Source organism: Panthera onca, chromosome B3 (genome assembly GCF_046562875.1).
Source record: "Panthera onca isolate mPanOnc1 chromosome B3, mPanOnc1 haplotype 2, whole genome shotgun sequence".
NCBI lineage: Eukaryota > Metazoa > Chordata > Mammalia > Carnivora > Felidae > Panthera > Panthera onca.
Window position 1 is genome coordinate 20223696 of NC_138344.1, and position 20175 is coordinate 20243870.

General features: G+C 45.4%; 1 protein-coding gene across 7 annotated transcripts in view; it reads left to right on the plus strand.

The window, feature by feature from the left end:
- The window catches only part of TJP1 (tight junction protein 1), a 245780-nt gene extending 239661 nt beyond the window's left edge, over nt 1-6119 (plus strand). For 4 of the 7 annotated variants that reach the window (XM_060617846.3, XM_060617843.3, XM_060617847.3 and 1 more), the window contains 3 exons: nt 315-532; nt 1741-1884; nt 4575-6119. In XM_060617846.3, the coding sequence (XP_060473829.1) occupies nt 315-532; nt 1741-1884; nt 4575-4669 (457 nt within the window). In that variant the 3' untranslated portion in view covers nt 4670-6119. The remainder of the gene's footprint in view (nt 1-314; nt 533-1740; nt 1885-4574) is intronic. The other 3 variants (XM_060617845.3, XM_060617849.3, XM_060617844.3) reach the window with 2 other exon arrangements.
- Nucleotides 6120-20175: the final 14056 nt, after the last annotated feature.

Below are 20175 nucleotides of genomic sequence, written 5' to 3' on the forward strand. Positions count from 1 at the left end.
ACTTACCGTCAGTTTTAAAATACGAATTTCATGGATGATAAAATGTGGTTCTTAAGACCAACGTATTGTAGTAGTTGGGTGAGCAAGGTATTAGGCTTTGTACATTCAGTAATGAAATTGATTAGTTATCTTCAAAAATGAAATCGATTTCTCCAGGAAGAATATGATTTATTACTCCTGTGAGTAAAGTGTGTCACCAAAAACTTACCTTCTTGATTAAATGGAGAAATAAAATGAAACAACCTGTTAGGGTCATAATGGAAACTCTGCTATATTGTTGGAGGTTTATTTATTAGCTGTTTCTGGATTCTCAGCCCTTCAGCTGTGGAAGAAGATGAAGATGAAGACGGTCACACCGTGGTGGCCACAGCCCGAGGCGTGTTTAACAGCAATGGTGGGGTGTTGAGTTCCATAGAAACCGGCGTTAGTATAATTATCCCACAAGGAGCCATTCCTGAGGGAATTGAGCAGGAAATCTATTTCAAGGTCTGCCGAGACAACAGCATCCTCCCACCTTTAGATAAGGAGAAAGGTAAATGGTTTTATTTTTCTGCTTGGTTTTTAATAACTTGAGTTGTCCTGTGTGCTCTTCAAAGCTTGTAGTGTTCAATTGAGAGGATAATCTGGACCCCTTTTCTGCTTTGCCAACCCCAGCACGTTTCTCCCATCAGGGCAGGCCTCTCCAGTGGGCACTGTGGAGGGGGGTGCCCTGGGATGGCATCACAGGCAGGCACGGGGTGTCCCACAGGAAGTCCAGGCTGGTGGAGGTGAGCACACAAGACCTTCCACTCATTGGGCTTTACTTTCACTGTGAAAGTGACAGTGACAGCAGATGACTGGCCTTTGGGCATTCCTCCCTTGGTCTGCTAGGTGGTCTTAGCTGACCTCACCAAATCTGTCTTTGCGTCATTCATCCCTTCCATGTCTAGAGACAGGTTAGATAACACCCACTCAGAAAGGCTTTGCTCCATGCCTGTCACCTGACTGTAAGACAGAGGCTTCTCGGGGCAGGTGCTCGTCACCCCAGCTCTAGCACTAGTAAGAGCTCCACACGGCGAATAAAATATCCCTCTCAGGTATCACCATGTGTGTTTCTGAACTTAAGGAATCCAGGAAAGCTGTTATTTTTCGTAATCTTCCTGGATATGTCAGGACGATACGATGAACTACGTGATGACTTCTTTTGGAATCTTGTAGCAGTTGCTTTACTTCCTTAAATATGTTACTCGAGCTCATTTTCTTACATTTTGCTGGAACACTAACATATGTTGGCCCTGTGTGAATCCCTTAAACCAAGTCTGTAGCAAATACAACATTTAAAACGTAAGATCTAAGTAACATTTACAAAAAATACATTTGAATATACAAGAACCCCATGATCGAATGGTGTAGCCACTGGCTACCTGTGGTTATTATGAATTGAAATGTGCTGGAAGTATAAAATACACACTGATTTCAGAGATTTACTATATTGGTTACATGCTGAAATAATGTTTGGGATATATTGGGTTACATAAATATTAAAAATTTATGTCCCTGTTGTTTTTTCTTAATGTGGCTACTAGAACATTTTAAATTACACACGTGTCTTGCATTATGTTTCTCTCGGTCACTGCAACTGTAGAGAACTAATGGCATTTGGCTTTAAAGCATGTCATTAGAAGGGAGGATGAGGAGAACTGTGGGCTAGAAAGAAGATGGTCATCTAACCTCTCACTCCCACCCGCTCCTTGACTGCAGGCGAGACACTGCTGAGCCCCTTAGTGATGTGTGGGCCCCATGGCCTCAAGTTCCTGAAGCCCGTGGAGCTGCGCTTACCACACTGTGCGTCCATGACTCCTGACGGTTGGTCTTTTGCTCTAAAATCATCCGACTCCTCGTCGGGTATGCTGTCTTCACTCTGTCCTTTGGGGGCTTTGGGTACTGTCATTGATTAATCCCTGGGCTGTTGGAGCTACACATGCTGTTTGTTAGCACATCTCTACCTCTGTTGCTGTGGCCTTGTAGGCATCACCAGTGTTTTGAAATTTCTTTGTGGTTCATATATAAATGAATATGGAAAACTATGGGAAGTTTCTGCCTTTTAAACATTGATGATTTGGCCAAAGGTTGGCTGTTTCTTGGTGTTCAACAAAATTATTTGTTCTGTCAAAATTTTTAAGATGCAGTGGGAGAATTTTTGTTGCTCTACGTACATGGGCATTTCCATCTTCTTATTAAGATGATTCCTTTATATACTAATTTCTGTTTTGGTTACCAGTCTTTAATTCCTCAATCTACAAAGTATAGACACCAGAGAAATCTGCAAGACAAAAAATACCTTCCACTGGGATCATACTTGGCCACGGTTTTCAGTGCAAAACCCTGAATAACTGCTGTTGTACACATTACTTTTAAATGGCTTTTTTTGCTCTTAAGATGATAATTTCAAAATTTCCATTGCATTTTCACATTTCTCACTTCTTTGGGTGACTACATCAGTTACCAGTTGAAGCATTCTATATTTTTTGGTATAGATCACTTTAATTAAACCTAATATAGAGAAATAAGAATTTAAAGTTTTGCTTCTGAATTTTTAGTAAATCAGGTGAACATAATGCAGTTTTAATATGAAGTAGAGCTTTAGGGTATTAAAATTGTAGGAATATACTTTAATACTACCCAAGATTAAAAATTATATATAAATATGTATTTCCTGATATCTGCAGGTACATTTTCTGGAAAAAGCTAATAAATTAATTTTAATACACTGGATAGTAAAGCTGTTTCCTCAGGGACTCCACTGAGAAGCATTTTATTAGCCTAGTTTGAATTAATGAATTAACATTAATAAAACTGCACTTAAAACGTGATATTCTGAAAGTCAAGTTGTAGCATGAGCTCTGATTGTTTTCTAAACCAAATTAGGATGAAAGTCTTTAAAATAACTGTCTATTGTAGTTAGTTGTTTTAGAAATGATTTTCTTCCGGGATATTATATGAAGCATAAGTTATCTATTTGTTATTCCTGCTTTTTATGCCACAGAACAAAAGTTATTTTGTTAGAATGAAACAACTTTTTCCTGTGTTAAATTTTGAGTGCGTTCACATAGAAGAGAAATGTTCCTCTGTGTAATCCCATATGGCTCTAGAATGCTTTGCTACTATAAATTTCTGTTTAGAAAGTCAGGGATAGCTTTTTTTTTTTTTTTTTTTTTTGTCTCCAATGTTTATTTTTGAGAGAGAGAGAGAGTGCGCACGCCAGTGAGGGAGAGGCAGAGAGGGAGAAACGGAATCCAAAGCAGGCCCCAGGCTCTGAGCTGTCAGCACAGAGCCCAACATGGGACTTGAACTCATGGATCACGAGATCATGACCTGAAGCGAAGTCGGGTGTGTTCAACCCACTGAACCAGCCAGGCCCCCCATGGGGGGTAGCTTTTGATAAGTACTAACTTGATCCCAACAAAAATTAGTATAATAAGTGGGGGGTTTTTTGTTTTCTTTTTTTACTTCCAAAGAGTTGTTTTCACTCTACCTCATGCCTGAGCAGGCTGTTCTCTGCAGTACTGCCCATAGAGATCTGTGAAGTTAGATCACTCGGTTTTAAACTGCTGAGCCCATTGATGACTCAGAGACCATTTCGGTGTACGGCTCGCTGTACATAGCGTCTCTCAGCCTTGCCGTAACGTGGATGTTGTGGCCAGATGAGAATTCTTTGTTTGTAGGGGCTGTCCTGTGCATCGTGGGCTGTGTAGTGGCATCCCTGGCCTCTGCTCACCAAATGTTGGTTGTGACAGGCCAAAACGTCTACAGACATCATCCCACAGGGGTGCAGAATCGCTCCTGGTTAAGAACTATTGTGTAAGGGAGGCAAAAGTCAGCAGCTTCAAGTATCCCTTACCTTGGATGCCACAGAGCATACAGTCATGCCAGCCTTCTTCACACTAGGTGTCCAATACTGGGGCTTCTTAGCTTCAGCTGCAAATCTCAAAAGCAACAAGAGCTTGTTAAAAATGGAAATACCCAAGCCCTGCTTCAAACTCAACAGACAGTGAATTTTCAGAATTTCACAAGTGATTTTGTTGTACCGCCAAGTTCAGGGCTGAGAAACTCTCGGCCCAGACTTGCTGATTTTTGGGAGGTAAAGGGGAGGAAGGGTCTTCCTTCCAGAAGAAACCAGATTCTGCAGAATTTTCAGGCATTCATTCATTGGCGTGTAGTTGAGTGTGAGAAATGTGTTCTCATATTCAGTTCAAATGGGTCCCAACTTTCAGAAGTGCTGTCAATAGTTCTGTGTACCCAGGCACTGGAACTATACCCCAGGCATATTTGTTGCCCCAACTTGTATTCACTGTTTGAAAAGGCATAAACTTGGAAACATAAAGAATAAATGAGAAATCTGAAACCACTTTGAATCCTTAGATGCTAGTGGGTCCTCAATGGAATATAGCACTTAGAGCTTTGATAACAAGTGCATATGCTGAAGAACGAGAAGAAGGTTGTATGGGAGTATATGTGTTTATGTTTGTCCCATGACCATTAGGGCTGGCACTTTAACCAACCACAATTGATATGAACTTCTTTTTCTCTCATAGGTGATCCTAAAACCTGGCAAAACAAGTGTCTTCCTGGAGATCCAAATTACCTTGTTGGAGCAAACTGTGTTTCTGTCCTGATAGACCACTTTTAATTCTTAAAATATAGGAACTTGTTAAATAATGTGAAACTGGGTTAAACTTACTAAATCTAAATGGAAGCACTCTATCAAGTATTACACTTTTCTTAGAATTGATACTGCGATTTGTTAGTATTAAGCATTTTGTTTGAACAGATGAAGATTAGTGAGCATGCCCCTGCCCATGGTCAGAAAACATGCTGCAAACTGCGTGTTTATAATTGAAAAACTATTGGTATTGGCTGGAGGGTCAAAGATGGTTTGCTTTGTAATGATTTTTGTACTTTTTTATGGTCACTGCTTAACTTCACATATTGATTTCCGTTAAAACACCAGCCAGTAAATGGGGTGCATTTGAGTTCTATTCTTTCCAAAGTACATTGTTTCAAACTTTATTATGGCCCTAGCCTGGCATACACATTTTATTTTATTATGCATGAGGTAATATGCACACATTTTAAAAATGTACCTGGAACCATATAAACCAGTGTAGTAGATTTAACAGAAATGTACAGCAAGGGGAATTTATAGCTCTTTTTGGCAGGGGGTGGGGGGAGTCAAGTGAAGACAATTACTTATTGTATATGAAAACACATTTTTTTAGGGAAGGACACCAAAGCATGTGAGACTGGTTCTGTGGCTTCTTTGGATCTATAACCATATCACCACAAACATACTAACCAGCAGGAATGCCTTACCCTCATGTTTTTAATTCTTAGATCATTCTCTCCGTGTATTACTAAGTTTTTATGGCTTTTGTGCACATCTAGATACTGTATCATGAAAAAGATTGAGTAAATTGTGGATTTGGTGGTTTCAGAAATGTATAATCACCCAGAAGAAAAAAAATGGTGTGATCTGGGGATTTTTCTTTTCCTCCTCCAAGGGGCAGTGGTGGTTTTCTGTTCTTTTTTGGCTATGCATTTGAAAATTTTGATGTTTCAAGGATGCTTGTACATAACGCGTGCATACCACTTTTGTTCTTGGTTTGTAAATTAACTTTTATAAACTTTACCTTTTTTTATACATAAACAAAACCGAGTTTCTTAAGGCTACCTTTGTATCTCTCTCCTGTACCTCTTGAGCCTTGAACTTTGACCTCTGCAGCAATAAAGCAGCATTTCTATGACACCTACAAGGTCATTTTTAAAAAAAAAAAAAAAAGAATGCACAGAGTTGTTACATTTTTAAAAGTGCTGCATTTAAAAGATACAGTTACTCAGAATTCTCTAGTTTGATTAAATTCTTGCAAAGTATCCTGACTGTAATTTGTGATACCATGCTGTGCCCTAAAGTGTATTTTTTTACTAATAGACAATTTATTATGGCACATCAGCACGATTTCTGTTTAGATAATACACCACTACATTCTGTTAATCATTCATTAGGTGTGACTGAATTTCTTTTGCAGTTATTAAAAAATCTCAAATTTCTAAATCTGCAGAATAAAACTTTTTAAAATAAAGTGCTGGTTTGGTCTGTTTCCCCCCAGTTTCTAGTTTCATGCAACTTTATAATCCTGTTAAAAGTCCTGCATCCTGCTGCACATCACCTAGTCCCCTTCTGCATCAGGTAGGGTGTCTATGGAGTACGTCCCTGCAGCCAGTGCACCCTGATAGGTGAGCAGTGCCTGTCACTGAAACCTCAAGACAGAGTAAGAAGAGAAGGAGGCTGACTTAGAGAGTTCTTGGCAGTGTTTCCACCACTTCTGTAAATATACATATATTTATGTGTGCATTCGTGCCTTGTATCCTGCTTTTTCCCAAAAACGTAACATGGACATTTTCTTATGTTGTAACATTTGGGGGTAGAAAGTGATTTTAATGGCTTTAAATATTCCATCATGATTGCCATATTTATTTAACAACCCCCCTATTGACATAGAGGTGGTTGGTTGGTAGGAAGTGCAGATCTATGTAGATTCAGTCTATTTTATTTGTTGCATCTTTTTTATGTACAGTAAAAGTATCCGTTTTAGTGTGCAGTTCTCCAAATTTTGACGGAGGTACATAGTTTTATAACCATTACTACAATTAATACATCAAACAGTTTCATCATCCCCCAAAAGTTCATTGTTTCTCCCTCTTTATACCACCCCCCCGCCACACACACACACACACACACACACACACACACACTTCTCCAGCCCCTGGTGGGCAATGATTTCTACCCTATAGTTTCTCCTTTTTGAGGGTGTCCTGTAAGTGGGATCCTGCAGTATATAGCCTTTGAGTCTGGCTTCTTTCACTTAGCATAAAGCATTTGAGATCCATTTATGAAGTTGCAAACATTAGTAGTTCTTTGTTATTGTGAGTAATGGCCCATTGTGTGAGTGCACCACAGTCTGTCTGTCATCCCCAGGTGAACTTCAGGTGAACCTGTCTCCAGGTTTGGAGATTATGAATAAAGCTGCTATAAACGTTTGCATCTAGGTTTTTGTGTGAACGTAAATTCTTCTCTTGATTTAAACACTAGGTGTGGGATCACTGACTCCTATTGTGAATAGAAGTTGAGCTTTGCAAGAAACTGCCACCCAGCCTGCAGGAGTGCTGTACTGTCATGCATCGGCCATCTCTGAGGGGCCAGTGGCTCCTCGTCCTCACCAACAGTTGCAGTTACCAGTGTTGTGTTTAGCCACTGTAATGGGCCGTCTCCTTGTGGGTTTGATTTGTGTTTGCCTGATGACTTAGGATGTTGAGTATCTTTTTACTTATCTGCCATGCATTCTTTGGCGAGGTATCTGTTTCTAGCTTGTTTGTGTACATTGCCTTGTTATTATTTTGAGAATTCTTTGGTTTTTTTAAGTTTACTTATTTTGAGAGTGCATCAACAGGGGAGGTTCAGAGAGGAGGAGAGGCAATCCCAAGTAGGCTCCGCGCCATCAGCACCAAGCCTGATGCAGGGCCCGAACTCATGAACTGTGAGGGGATGACCCGAGCTGAGACCAAGGCCCGGGTGCTCAACCAACTGAGCCATCCAGGCACCCCAAGAGTTCTTTACATAATCTGCATGCAGATTTATTACCAGATATGTGGGTTGCAAATATTTTCTCAGTCTGTTAATTTTCTTAATGTCCTTTGAAGAGCATAAGATATTAATTTTGACAAAGTCCAGTTTATTTGTTTCTTTTATAGATCTGGCTTTTAGTGTCATATCTAAGAAATCTTGGCCTAATCCACAGCATGGAGATTTTTCTGTTTCAAAAGTGTCTTTTAGTTTTAGGTTTTATGCTTATGTCTCTTATCCTTTTGAGTTAATTTTATACATGGTGTGAGATCTATGTGCCATTGAGTCTGTTCTCTTATTTTAATTGAAGTATAGTTGACACACAATGTTACTTTAGCTGTTCAGGTGTACTAGTCTCTTCTGTTTTAAATGTGTCCTTATTGTGAGCACAGATCCACATACACAAGGCCTAAACAAGACTGCATGTTTCCATATATATATTTGTTGTTTGTACCTACCTGCCTGGCTTTTACATGTATACACTGCATGGATGTCAGGCAAGGTTTATATACCTGGTGTTTTATCATGTTTACAGGAGTGAGGGCGTGTTGTTCCCTCAGACCACCTTGTAGCACTGAGCATCATACACCGAAATGACTCAGACGGTCGAGTTCTGGTGCCAGAAGCAGAAGGCTGTTTTTGCCCTTTGCCATATGACTAATGTTCTCCTGCTAGAAAACCTAGTGAGTGAATGTCCACTTGTGTTACATGAGTCAGTTCCTCCTCCGTTTGACTTAGTGCATTTTCACTTGGTGCAGCACACATCCGGCATCACCCAGGTGGAGGTCCAGGTGAGGGGATGCGCATCTGGAGGCAGTGGCTCTGGCCTGGATGGGGACGCAGTGGCCAGGAAGGATGTGGCAGCATATGCAGGCAAATGGAGAATCCAGGGTTTGTCGTTTGCCTTGACTGGCAGCTTGAAGATTGCTTAGTGGCTAGGAAGCCGGCTCCCGTCACAGAGGTGTCCCAAGGTGGGTCATGGAGGAAGATTCCCAGCACTCTGTGCTAACCAAGCTTTCCCAGAGAGAGAGCTGGGAAAGCCCACCGTAATGTGCAAACTGACAGAACCATGTTGTCATCCCAATAAATTGGGTCACAGTTAAAGTAAGATCCGTTAATGGCATTTTTAACTTTGCTTTCAAACCACTTGACAGCAAAGGGACAGTTACCCGGGTGTAGAAAATTTGGTGTTTTCAGAATTCACAAAGAATGTACATATTATACTTGTTCCAATCCTATTTTGTAGGAAACTGCGGCTTTACAAATTGTCTTTAGGGCTCACCGTAGAGCCTCTTTCTTCCGGGCCATGGGTGAGCATTCAGGTCCGCTGGAAGCTGGAACACACAGGGCTCACACAAGACCGTCCTGAGCCCTTGGTCTCTGCTCTGTCTTCGCAGGTTAGGCTCTTCTGAGGGAGCTCTGTTTCCAGTTGTCTTAGAAACCACATACCTATGAAGGCTAAAAATTGAGTTCTGTTACCATGAGTATTTTCCCTGCAGGGAGGATGTAAGCCAGTTTTCACTTGGTGCCCCTGACAAGTGGGGCTAACAGAATGCACAGGAGCCCCCCACGGCACAGCCCATCTCTGCTCTGCAGGGGGAAGGTCACACACAAGTGTGCGGGGGTTTTGGCGTTCGTGTATTCACATGAAGTGTGAAGTCACAACTTTTTTTTGAGACAGCGACAATACCATTCATCTACAGGCGTCCTCCTAGTGTGAAGTGGATTTGAAAACCTAACGGTCGTAATTCTTTCTTTTTTTCTTTTATGAGAAACTGAGACGGAAAATGTAAAAACAGACGGGGAACCAGTATGCTAATAAGATCTAAATGTTAGGGAGAAAAGCACAGTATTCACACTTAAAACCCTTCAGTGCTTGGCCGCTGGGTTTATGACAGAAACAAGCCTCAAATCAGGACAGAGGGTACCGTTAGCTAGAACCCTGGTGGTGGGGCTTCATGCAGGGGACGTTGAGGACCTGGGATTTCCCAGAGCGTCTGGAAGAATGAGTCCCTTTCATGTTGTATGAGGACAACTTGAAGGTGAGGGCAAGTCCGGCGGAAGATGAAGCTTGTCTTTGGGCCCTGGTCTTGGTGCTTACCGGTTGGAAAGAGTCATGAGGGGGGCAGCTGTAGGGTTTCAGAAATCCTTGAAGCCAAGTGATTTAAATCAAAATTGACTTTCTCAGCAGACTGTTACTTACTAGACAGTGTAATGCAACAGTGCCAGGGTTTCACTGGGTTCATCCGAGCGAACCAGGGAGGAGGGTGGATGTGCAAATGGATGCTCCCCAAATAGGGGCCAGTGCCCCGAGAAGCTGGGGCCCCCCCTCCCACCCCTGCCTTCATGCCTCTGCTCCTCAGGACAAGTGTGTTTTTTTTTTTCCTCTTCGTTTTTTAATATTAGAGTAAACGTAGTTCAAGTGTTGTATCAGGCCTTGGGGACCTGCCCCCTAGTTGTAGCAACTGTTAATGCGCCACATTTGTGACAGCACGGACGCTGGGAAGCATCCGAGTGGGCGTGCAGGATACTGCTCCTTTGTCCCCCGGCTTGTGTGCGGACGTTGTGGGGACACAGCACAGTACTGAGAGCAGATTGAAACCAACAAGGCCAGAGCAGCTTTCCGCACGTCCCGGCCTCAAGCCCCCAGGCAGTGCCCCTCAAAAGAGTTTTTGTGAATGTCTCCCCAGAAGTGAGACCAGAAGTTCAAGTCCATGACCTGCAGGGTCAGAAGTTGACAGCAAAGCTGGGAATGTTCTGCTGCTCTGGGACAAATAGGGTTAATGAAGGGATGTGGCCATTATCTTGAAAACTGCCCGAAACTGAATCACCCACTTGCCTGCAGGAACCGACCCCAAATTGCACTTAGTTCCTCTTTCAAGTGCACCCCTGTTTCTTACGCACAAACTTCTCAATCATCTCAATTAAAATTTAGAGGAGGCATGAAGTGCATTTTGTCTTAGGAGAGAACACTCGAATACCCAGGGCCATGCTAGTATCAGGAAGTGTGGGTGATAGGGAAGGTTCCAGCCCATTTGCCTTCAAAGAAATTCTACAGCGGTTACCTGTTTACAGTGTGGCAGAGGATGCCTTTCTCCCAGGTTCCTGGCACCCCTTCTTGGTCCTGGCACCCTCCAGCCAAACACCCTCCTCCTCTCTCTCTCGCTCTCAGTGACCTTTGCCATCCCTGAACGTGCCACACTCCTGGCCCAGCGCAGAGAAAGGCTCTCACACTGTCCCCTGACAACACACCCACCCTGGGACAGAGCAGTAACTGTTCAGCTTGCTGGGGCTGCTTGCTGGAGCAGTGAGTCCGTCCTGACATATACACTGATTTCCCCAAACCGGAGTCTCCCGGCAGGTGTCACCCTGGAGAATGGTCTGGGACACTGCTGAGAACAGCTCAGCACAGAAGGGTGTGCATGGCACGTGCCCTGTGAACAAACGGCAACAGTCTCTAGTCAAAACCCCTCCCAGTAAAACCTAACTGCTGGTTCCACCCAGAACTCTGGCCTTATCAAGGGCAGGTTGGAATGTCAGTGCTCATTTCCTGGTGACCCTTGGCAGCACTAAAACTGTAACTTGAGGAAATTGGCAAATGGGAACGGGCTCACCCAGCCGAAAGCTACTCCGGCCTGACTGTGGATGGAAAGGACTCCAGTGCGTATGGCTTCCTGCCCTGCAAAGCCACACAGCCTGCATTGATGAGGGCTGCTGGAACTGCAGAAGGATCTGGAGCGTCCGTGTGGACAGAGGATGCTAAGTCACCTTCCAGCTCCACTGCAGTACTTGGGGGAAAGTCACACAAGACCAGCCAGCCTTTGTGAAAGTGACCACTTGTTAACTTTAGGCAGCACTGGGTCCACAGACCTAGGGAGGGGCTAATTCTGGTGTCTGTGATGGACAGGAGGATCTGGGCCCACAGCCACGTAAAGAGAGGACAGTATGAACGATCCACACACGCTCAGCCTTTGCACAAAGAATTTGGAGCCTAAATGGTTTTAGCTTTAGAGGGCAAAGAGGGACTTAAAAGTCATTAGAGCCAAAATGAGTGTTTAGGGCAGTTGTCAGGTTGCAAATGGGCAGCTGCATTTCCCATTTGCCTTTGCCGTGATGCCGAACAACTGGGATCCGCAGGAAGGTTCCTTTCCTCCTGCTGCCAGGTCATCCGTCTCCCAGGACCTGTGACCAGGTCACAGGCTGAGGGCCCAGGCTCATTGTTTATGGGATGAGTAGGGGTGTTATTGGGGACCCCTTTAAGAAAACCATCCTGTTTCCAGAAGGCGAGAGAAACCTCCCCTCCAATGCATAACTGATTTGGCAAGAATTCTGCCTGCTCAGCTGATAATTTGTGGAATCATAACTCTTATCTGCAGAGGCGCTGCCCCACCTCCCTATTTTCTCCGCCTTATTTTATGTTCAAGAGCAAGAAAGTGCAGGAAAAATTACGAAGCAGCCTCAGTCCTGTCCACTCTGGGCAGAATGGTCAACCCGCGCGTGGCCCGGTCCGCAGGGTCTGAACCTGCCCGCCCTGCGGTGACGGCAGCCATTTTTCTCAGGCAGCCAGGCTGCCGCTTTCCACATGATGACTTTCGCCTCCTAGATGAGCTTTTCTGCAAACATTATAATTCTTGTCAACTTACTGCAATTTGAATTTCATGGCAGTTCTACATTTTATGCTAAAATTACTCATTTTCCCCCATTGCGGCAGGATGATGAATACTGTACAGATGGCAACTGCTACTGTTCTCATGAGCCTTGCAATTAGGAAGCAAACGATAAAAACCCCAGACTTGTTACCTACTGAACGATTTCCAAGTTTGAAATGCACTGAAAAGAAAAAGTTGTCACCAGCCCTGCTGGGAAGGGAGCAGGGGCTTCATGAGGACAGAGTCCTACCCTGACCAGGCAGGGCCTCTGACCTTCTGGGTCTGGGTCTGGGTCTGGGCCTCTCTTCCTCCTCCTTTCCTTCCTTCCTTCTTCCCTCCCTACCCCCTCCCTCCTCCATCTCCTCTTCCTTCCTCTTCCTTTCTCTCCTCTCCCCCTCCCCCTCCTTCTCCTCTTCTTCTTCTCTTCACCTTCTCTTCTGCCTTCTCTACATCCGGGTTTCCTGAGGAGATAAACAAATACCCATGGTACTCAAGGCAAGTGACTTTAACCAACACTGCTGACCACGTGCAGGAGCCCTTGGCATGACCTGATGAGAGAGGCCAAGGCAAGTCACACGTGGCCCCGCTCTCGCTGGGAGAGATGAGCCACGTCCACAAATACCCATTCCTGCAGGGGCCAGCCTCTCCTGCTTGCACGACCACCAGCAACCCTGAGGCCACAGCTCCGTCCCCATCCCCCCGGGCTCGCTCCAGCTGGGGCTCCTCCACAGCCCCACACACCAAGGCGCTGCTCTTGCTGCAACGTGGACGGCAGGCTGGCCTCTCCGACCTGCATTCCACACAAGCCAGAGCAACTTTCTACACTGCAGCCCTTCGGCCTCCTCATCGTCCATGTCCATTGTCCAAATTCTAGCCCCTTCCCCTTGGTGTCCCAGCCCTGGCTTAGCTCAGCCCTCCCGGCCGCACCTTGGCTCATCTGCAGGAAGTTAAATTACCTGTTGCTCACCCACCCATTTTGAAAGTGGGGATTTCATCTCTATTCTCACATTTATCTCTTTTTAAATTTCTTTTATGTTTATTTTTGAGAGAGACAGAGCATGAGTGGGGGAGGCACAGACAGCGAGGGAGACACAGAATCTAAAGCAGACTCCAGGCTCTGAGCTGTCAGCACAGAGCCTGACGAGGGGCTCAAACCCATGAACTCCGAGATCATATCCTGAGTCGAAATCAAAAGTTGGATGCTTAACCCACTGAGCCACCCAGGCGCCTGCCCCTCTTTTAGATTTTCTTTTTTAATTGAAGTAATGGTTTCAGGAGTACAACATAGTGATTCGATGAGTCAGTACTTCACTCGGTGCTCATCTCCATAACTGTAGTCCTCATCCGTCACCATACAACGTTATTGCGGTATTACTGTGTTTCCTACACTGTGGTTTTCATCAGCATTATTTACAAGAGCTAAGATAATGAAGGTAGCGTAAATGCCCATCAGTAGATGAATGGATAAAGGTGGTGTGTACACTCACACACACACACAAACACACACACACACACACACACACACACCACAGTGGAATATTAGCCATAAAAAAGAATGAGACCTTGCCATTCACAACAACAGGGGTGGACCCAGAAGGTATCAACCTAAGTGAAATAAGTCAGAGAAAGAAATACCATATGATTTCACTTATATATGGCCTCTTTTAGATATTTTAAACACATTTTATTATGACAAATTTTAGGCATACAGAAAAGTCGGAATAGGGTAATGATCTATATACTGTCTTGATTCAACAATTGCTATGCTAACTTTTCTCCATGTTTGCTCTATATCGATCTATACACACACAGTTGCAGACATCATGATAAATGTGACATTTCTTATAGACAAAGGAAAGATAGACTCTTTAATAAGTGACATTGGGACAGCTGGCCAGCCCCTTTAGTGAGGAGTTGTGCCCACTGCAATCTTTGGCTAAAATAAATTCCAAATGAAACAAAAATTTTAATCTGAAAAATTCTATGATGTAAGTACTAGAGGAAAATATGGGTAAATATTTAATAATTTGGGGACAGGAAAGGACTTTTTAAATGTGCTGTAAAACTCAAAAGCAATGAAGAAAAAGAGATAAATATGACAACACAAAAATAAATACGGTAAAAGCATGCCTCACGAGCTGACTTTAAAAGAATAAGAAGGGCACCTGGGTGGCTCAGTCAGTTAAGCATCCCACTCTTTGATTTCAGCTCAGGTCACGATCTCACAATTCATGGGATCAATCCCGATGTTGAGCTCCATGCTGATAGTGTGGAACCTGCTTGGGATCCTCTCTCTGCCTCTCCCCTGCTCGTACTCTTTCTGTCATTCTCTCTCTTTCAAAATAAAGAAACTTAAGAAAAGGTATGGGCAGCAAATCAGAAGTCAAACAGAAAATTTTCTCCTAGTCACATGACTAAATTTCAACTAATACAATTAAATCAATAAAAAAATTCAGTACATTTGCTCTTGTCACAATTCAAATGCTTCACAGTCACGCAGGGTCAGTGGCTACCATATTGAACAGTGCAGATTATAAGTCGTTTCTATCATGGTAAAAGAAATTATTTGCACCACGTTGTACAAAGAGGTCTTGCAGCCCAGTTTTAAAAGGAAGACAAATCCAAGAGCAGAGCTCAGTAATTGGCAGTTCCCAGAAGTGTAATAGCCAAGAAACATGGAAACACGCTCAATCTCGACCACCACGTGAGAAATGTCAAAGAAAACACCAAGGTCTTGGTGTCCTCTTGGGTCTCATCAGCTTGCAGAAGACTGAAAACCGAGATGACACTTGGAGCAGGGCCCGGCCTCGGGAAACACACACTCACACAACAGAGTGGCTCTACCCTCCCCAAGGACAAGCACCTCTTCTGGTTAGCCAGAAACCTTGAATTTCAAACTTCCAAATCCTTTGGACCCAGCAATTCTGCTGCTAAAAATTTATGTCCCAGAAAAACAAGCGTGCAAAGTCAGATCTACAAGGATGTTGGCTGTGGCGCTCTTTGTAACAGGGTGGGCGGGAGTAGGAGGAGAAGCTAGAAAGGATCCACTCTCCATGAATATGGAAATAGGGGACAAATGGCTGGAAACCCAGCCTGGCTGTGATATGGTCACAGTGAACAATGCAGACACGCAAGACTGCTGGAGCTGACAGAGAGAAACCAAGAAATGATGAACCCAGAGGCTCTGTGTGGCGGGGAGCCGCGTTCCCAGGTGAGCCCGCTCCTCTGCGCACCCCGGCACCTGTCATGGGGTGGGGAGGGGCTTCGACTCTGTGCTTCCACCTCCCCATCTCTAGGACAGGAATGGTGACAGCATGGAGCCTGCTGTGGGCTGTGTCCTCCCCAATTTCATTCCATGCCACCCTCACCTGCAATGGGCTGGTATTCAGAGGTGGGCCTTTGAGAGGTGATTAGGGGTAGAGGAGGTCACAAGGGAGAGGCCCCGTGATGGGGTTAGTGCCCTCACAAGGAGAGACACAGCGACGCTTGTGTTCACACTCTCTAGAGCTCTCTCCCCTCAGATCCCCCAGCGTGCTGGAACAAAGGAGAGATCACTTGAGCCCCATGAGAAGGTGGGCGTCCACAGAGGGAGCCCTCACCAGTATGCAGCCCTGCTGCCGCCTTGACTTAGACCCCCCCAGCTTCCAGAGCTGTGAGAAAATGCCCACAGCCTGTGGCACTGTGCTGTGACCACCCGGGCTAAATCAGAGCCAGTAGGATCACTGCTGTTTAAATGAATAAATCCACAGGAAGCACATGGTCAATCTTCAGCAAATGTTATTGTTATAACATATCCATTCTTTTGTTCTGTTTTGTTTTGCAAGAAAATGTAGTGTCTTTCTTTCTTTACAACTGACCTGACCTTTTTTATTGTGGTAAAAAACACAAAAAATTAAATATACCATCCTCAAGTCTATATTGTTAAATGGACGTATCTATCTGTGATGTATACGTATTGGCATAGAAAAGATTCTTGAGGAGTATATATCAAACTTACCAAAGCTCATCTCTGGGACTGGAGAGGCGGCAGATATTATAAGGGTTCTCTCTCTCTCTCTCTCTCTCTCTCTCTCTCTTTTTGAGAGATACAGAAAGAGGGAGAGAGACAGAGCTTGAGTGTGTGTGCACATGCGTGAGCAGGGGAAGGGCAGAGGGAAAGGGAGAGAGTCCCAAGCAGACTCCAGATCCAGCTCAGAGCCCAACATGGTGCTCCATCTCACTTCCATGAGATCAAGACCTGAGCCAAAATCAAGAGTTAGACACTCAACCCACTGAGCCACCCAGGTACCTTTAGGGGCTCTTAATAAATGCCTATAAATTTTACATTTTTTCCTAACAAGGATGGTTCATTTTTATCATTGGGTAAAGGATAAGAATAGAAAGGGGTAACCCTGGCTGTCTTAGTTGGGCTGTTGTAACAAATTATCATAGACTGCGTTGGGAGGGGAGGGTCTTTAAGCCACAGAAACATAGTTCTCACAGTTCTGGAGGCTGGAACAGGGTACCAATATGGCTGGTTCTGATGAGAGCCTGTTTCTTGGTTTATAGATGGCCATCTTTTCATTGTAGCCTCACTGGGTGGAGGGGCAGGGGGACTCTCTGGGGACCCTAATCCCATTCTCTCTGGGGACCTAATAATCACCTCCTCGAAACCCCACCTCCTAGTTCCATCAGATTGAGGGTTATGAGCTTCTGCATATGAATTTAGGGGGACACATACTTGCACTCCATGACTGTGTAAGCCAAAGACCTCACTTCCAGATTTGTGGTCATGCTGGCTGTGTGGGGACCTCACGATGTAGCAGTGCCTGTCTGCTGGCCTCTCGCAAAAATCACATAAAGGGGCACAAGCACCAGCCCCCCCACCCCCACCCAGCAGCTTGCCAGGGCTAGGTGTCGGGAGGGGTAGTCTGGAACCAGCAGCATCCCCCAGTCCTGTGGAGGGACCATCCAGGCTCCCAACTGCCCAAGAAATAGGTTTCCCCTCTGCAAAACCTGTCACTTTGAGGTTGCCCCAAAAATTCTCCCTGAAGCAAGCCTGCCATTCATCAGTTCTAGTTTCCAGACTTCAAGGAATCTGACAAAGCGGTGTCCCCCTACTGGAAGAGGGGACTCCCTTGTGCCTATGGCATGCCACAGCCTGGCCTTCAGTGAGTGGGACTTACCGTCTTCATTCTGTCACCAACAAAGCCGAGATGTAGGAACTCACCATTTTCAGGAACAAGGAGGGCTTTTTCCTTCTCTTTGCATAGCAGAAAGTTACAAAACAGTAAGTTCAAATTTGAGAGGGAAAATGTGTTTCAAATACATTTTGTTTGTTAAACACAGCCAGCTAGCATGCTGACTTACTGGTGAAGGCTGGCTTTTAGTGTTAAAGGAGAAACTCCATGTTTCTGATTCCTTGACATTCCTTCTGAAAGAGAAAGCATGTAAGTTTTTTTCTCACACCACAACTGGGCTTGTAGATTTCTTTAGCTTTTTGCCCCAACCATTTAGTGAATGGTTCCCTCAGCCCGTGGGGAAATGTACATTGGTTTAATAAGTTCAAGTGTCTTTTTCGAGTGGCTGTTTCTTTGTTTACAAACTTGGAGCAATGAGAATACAGGAAAGGGACAGGTTCCTGGAGAGGGACAGAAAGACATGACAAATATCTCCCCTTGTCCCCATCCAAGCCCTGAGCGCACTGCTGAACCGCGTGGAGATCGATGATGGGTAGATGTGATGAGATAATTCATATCAGTGGGCTGTGCTCTATGAGAAACATCTAGAGAGCATCGTAAGAGCAGTCCTAAGAACGAAAGGGTTCAGAGCTCAGTTGACTTTATAGAATTCTCACATGCCTTGTTTCCTAAGGAGTCAGATAAATGTGGTGACAGTGAGCTCTTCCTGCAGCCTGCTTGAGATCCTTCCCCAAGCCAGTGCAAGGCCCCTTTAGCGACAGCATAGACACCAGGAGAGAGCGGCTGCTCTCTTCTCTGTAGTTATGCCAGGACCCATCCTTGTCTAAAAACAAATCTAATACCTAGTGAACAAGGAAGCAGAGCTCCAATAATACCATTTGAACACCTAGATCCAGCTGTGACTGAAGCATCCCTTGAATGTTCTGCAGGACAGTCCTTTCCTCTTTGGGGGTTGGATATCACTGAGCTCCAAGCAACTGGACACGAAACCCAATGGCCACCCAAAACTCTGGGCTTGGGAATCAACTCTTCTCCCCAGTCTCTTCTTGAGGGTTCTGATGTGGAGACATACACAAGGTTTATCAGTGACTTGTCATTCCTCTAATAAGCTTTAATTTTTCCTCCTCCCTGAGGGTCCACCACCCAGGAGGGTCACTAGCATAGGTAAGGGCATGAGTCCTCAGCCACCTGAGTATGCAATTACTCCCACAGCACAGTGGATATTTAAGCTGGGAGCGTTTACCTTATGGCAGCATTCACTGCCCCCACCTGCTGCAAATGCTGATCTGGCAAATGGCAGGAGTTCTGCCAGAACAGCAGCCCCCGATGAAGCTACTCTTCCAGGGTCCCTGCAACCTCTTGTCTCTCCAGGGGACCGGCGTTCAGCCATCACCTTGCCTCAGCCCCTGTTTTTGCTGCAGGAACTCTGGATGACTCACCTGCTGGCTAGGCAGTACCCTGGGTCCGCAGCCATCACCCAACCTCCAAACCAAACCAAGTGCAAACCACCTCCAGAGCACGTCCACCGGTCCAGGGCTCCCTTGGGAAGCTTCCCATAAGGTCTTCCAACTGGCTGGCTGTGATTGTGGCCCTCTGCGATGTGTCCACAGCCTGAACCTACCCTCACCTCTCCCTGTCTTCCCCTGCCACCCTGCCTGCCTCCTGAATTTCACCTCCTCCATGGAGCCCCCATGATCACTCATTCCCCAAACACTATATAACCTGGCTTATGGATTCTGGGCCAGAACATCTCAACTTTTAACACCTCAGATGAAGAAGCAGGACTTATCTTAACACAAACAGCTCAGGGTCACCCGGAGTCTGACATTTCCTGTGTGTTCCATGATCTTCCCTGGCTAGAGAAAGAAACCCACTACTTCTTATTTGCTGTACTGAAAAACCCTCTTCTAGGGAGAAGGAGGACCACTACATAGGAGGGCCACCAGGCAAAATCCATCAAAAGCACACACTGGCCGGCCCAGCAGTGCCCTTTGGGATCTAATTAGTACGTACTCACGGGGAGGTGGGGGTGACAGCCAGGAACCCTCTGCCTGCCACATGGGATGGAAAATCTCTCCACCACCACTGCGTCCACATCTGAACCAGGCCCAGAGCAGCCCATAAAACCCCCTCGACACCAGCTACCAGGGCAGGACATGGAGGGGACGTGATTTGCAGTGGCCAGAGAAGAGGGTCTGTGGGAAATGAAGAGAGGGGTGGAGAATAGCCCCAGGAGAGGGGGACAGGACTGGGGAATTAAAGGAGAGCTCCTGGGAGCAGAACCCACAGGGCTTAATAAGGGAGCAGAGGTGGGGGGTCCAGAGGTATCTGTAGGGTGGCTCATGGGAGGTGAGCCAACAACCAGGAGACAGACCCTGGGAGGGGTGCAGGAAGGGGATACTGAGGACACAGTGAGAATGGGGAGTTGTCAAGGGCTCCTGGGTCATATGTGATAGGAGCCTTGCAGTAATCGGGCTGGAGACCCTGAGACACACTCCTGACCAAGAGAGAAGGGCCTGGGGGAGACTTGGGGAGGTGTTGGAGCTGAGGCAACCTGAGTGCCCAGTGGCCAGGTGAGGCCAGGGTGGACATAAGGGTGTGGCCCTCTCTAGACAGATGGCATTTGAGGAGCCCCGAGGGGTTGGGTGAACTCAGGGTAGGCTGCGAAAGACCTCCAACTACTGAA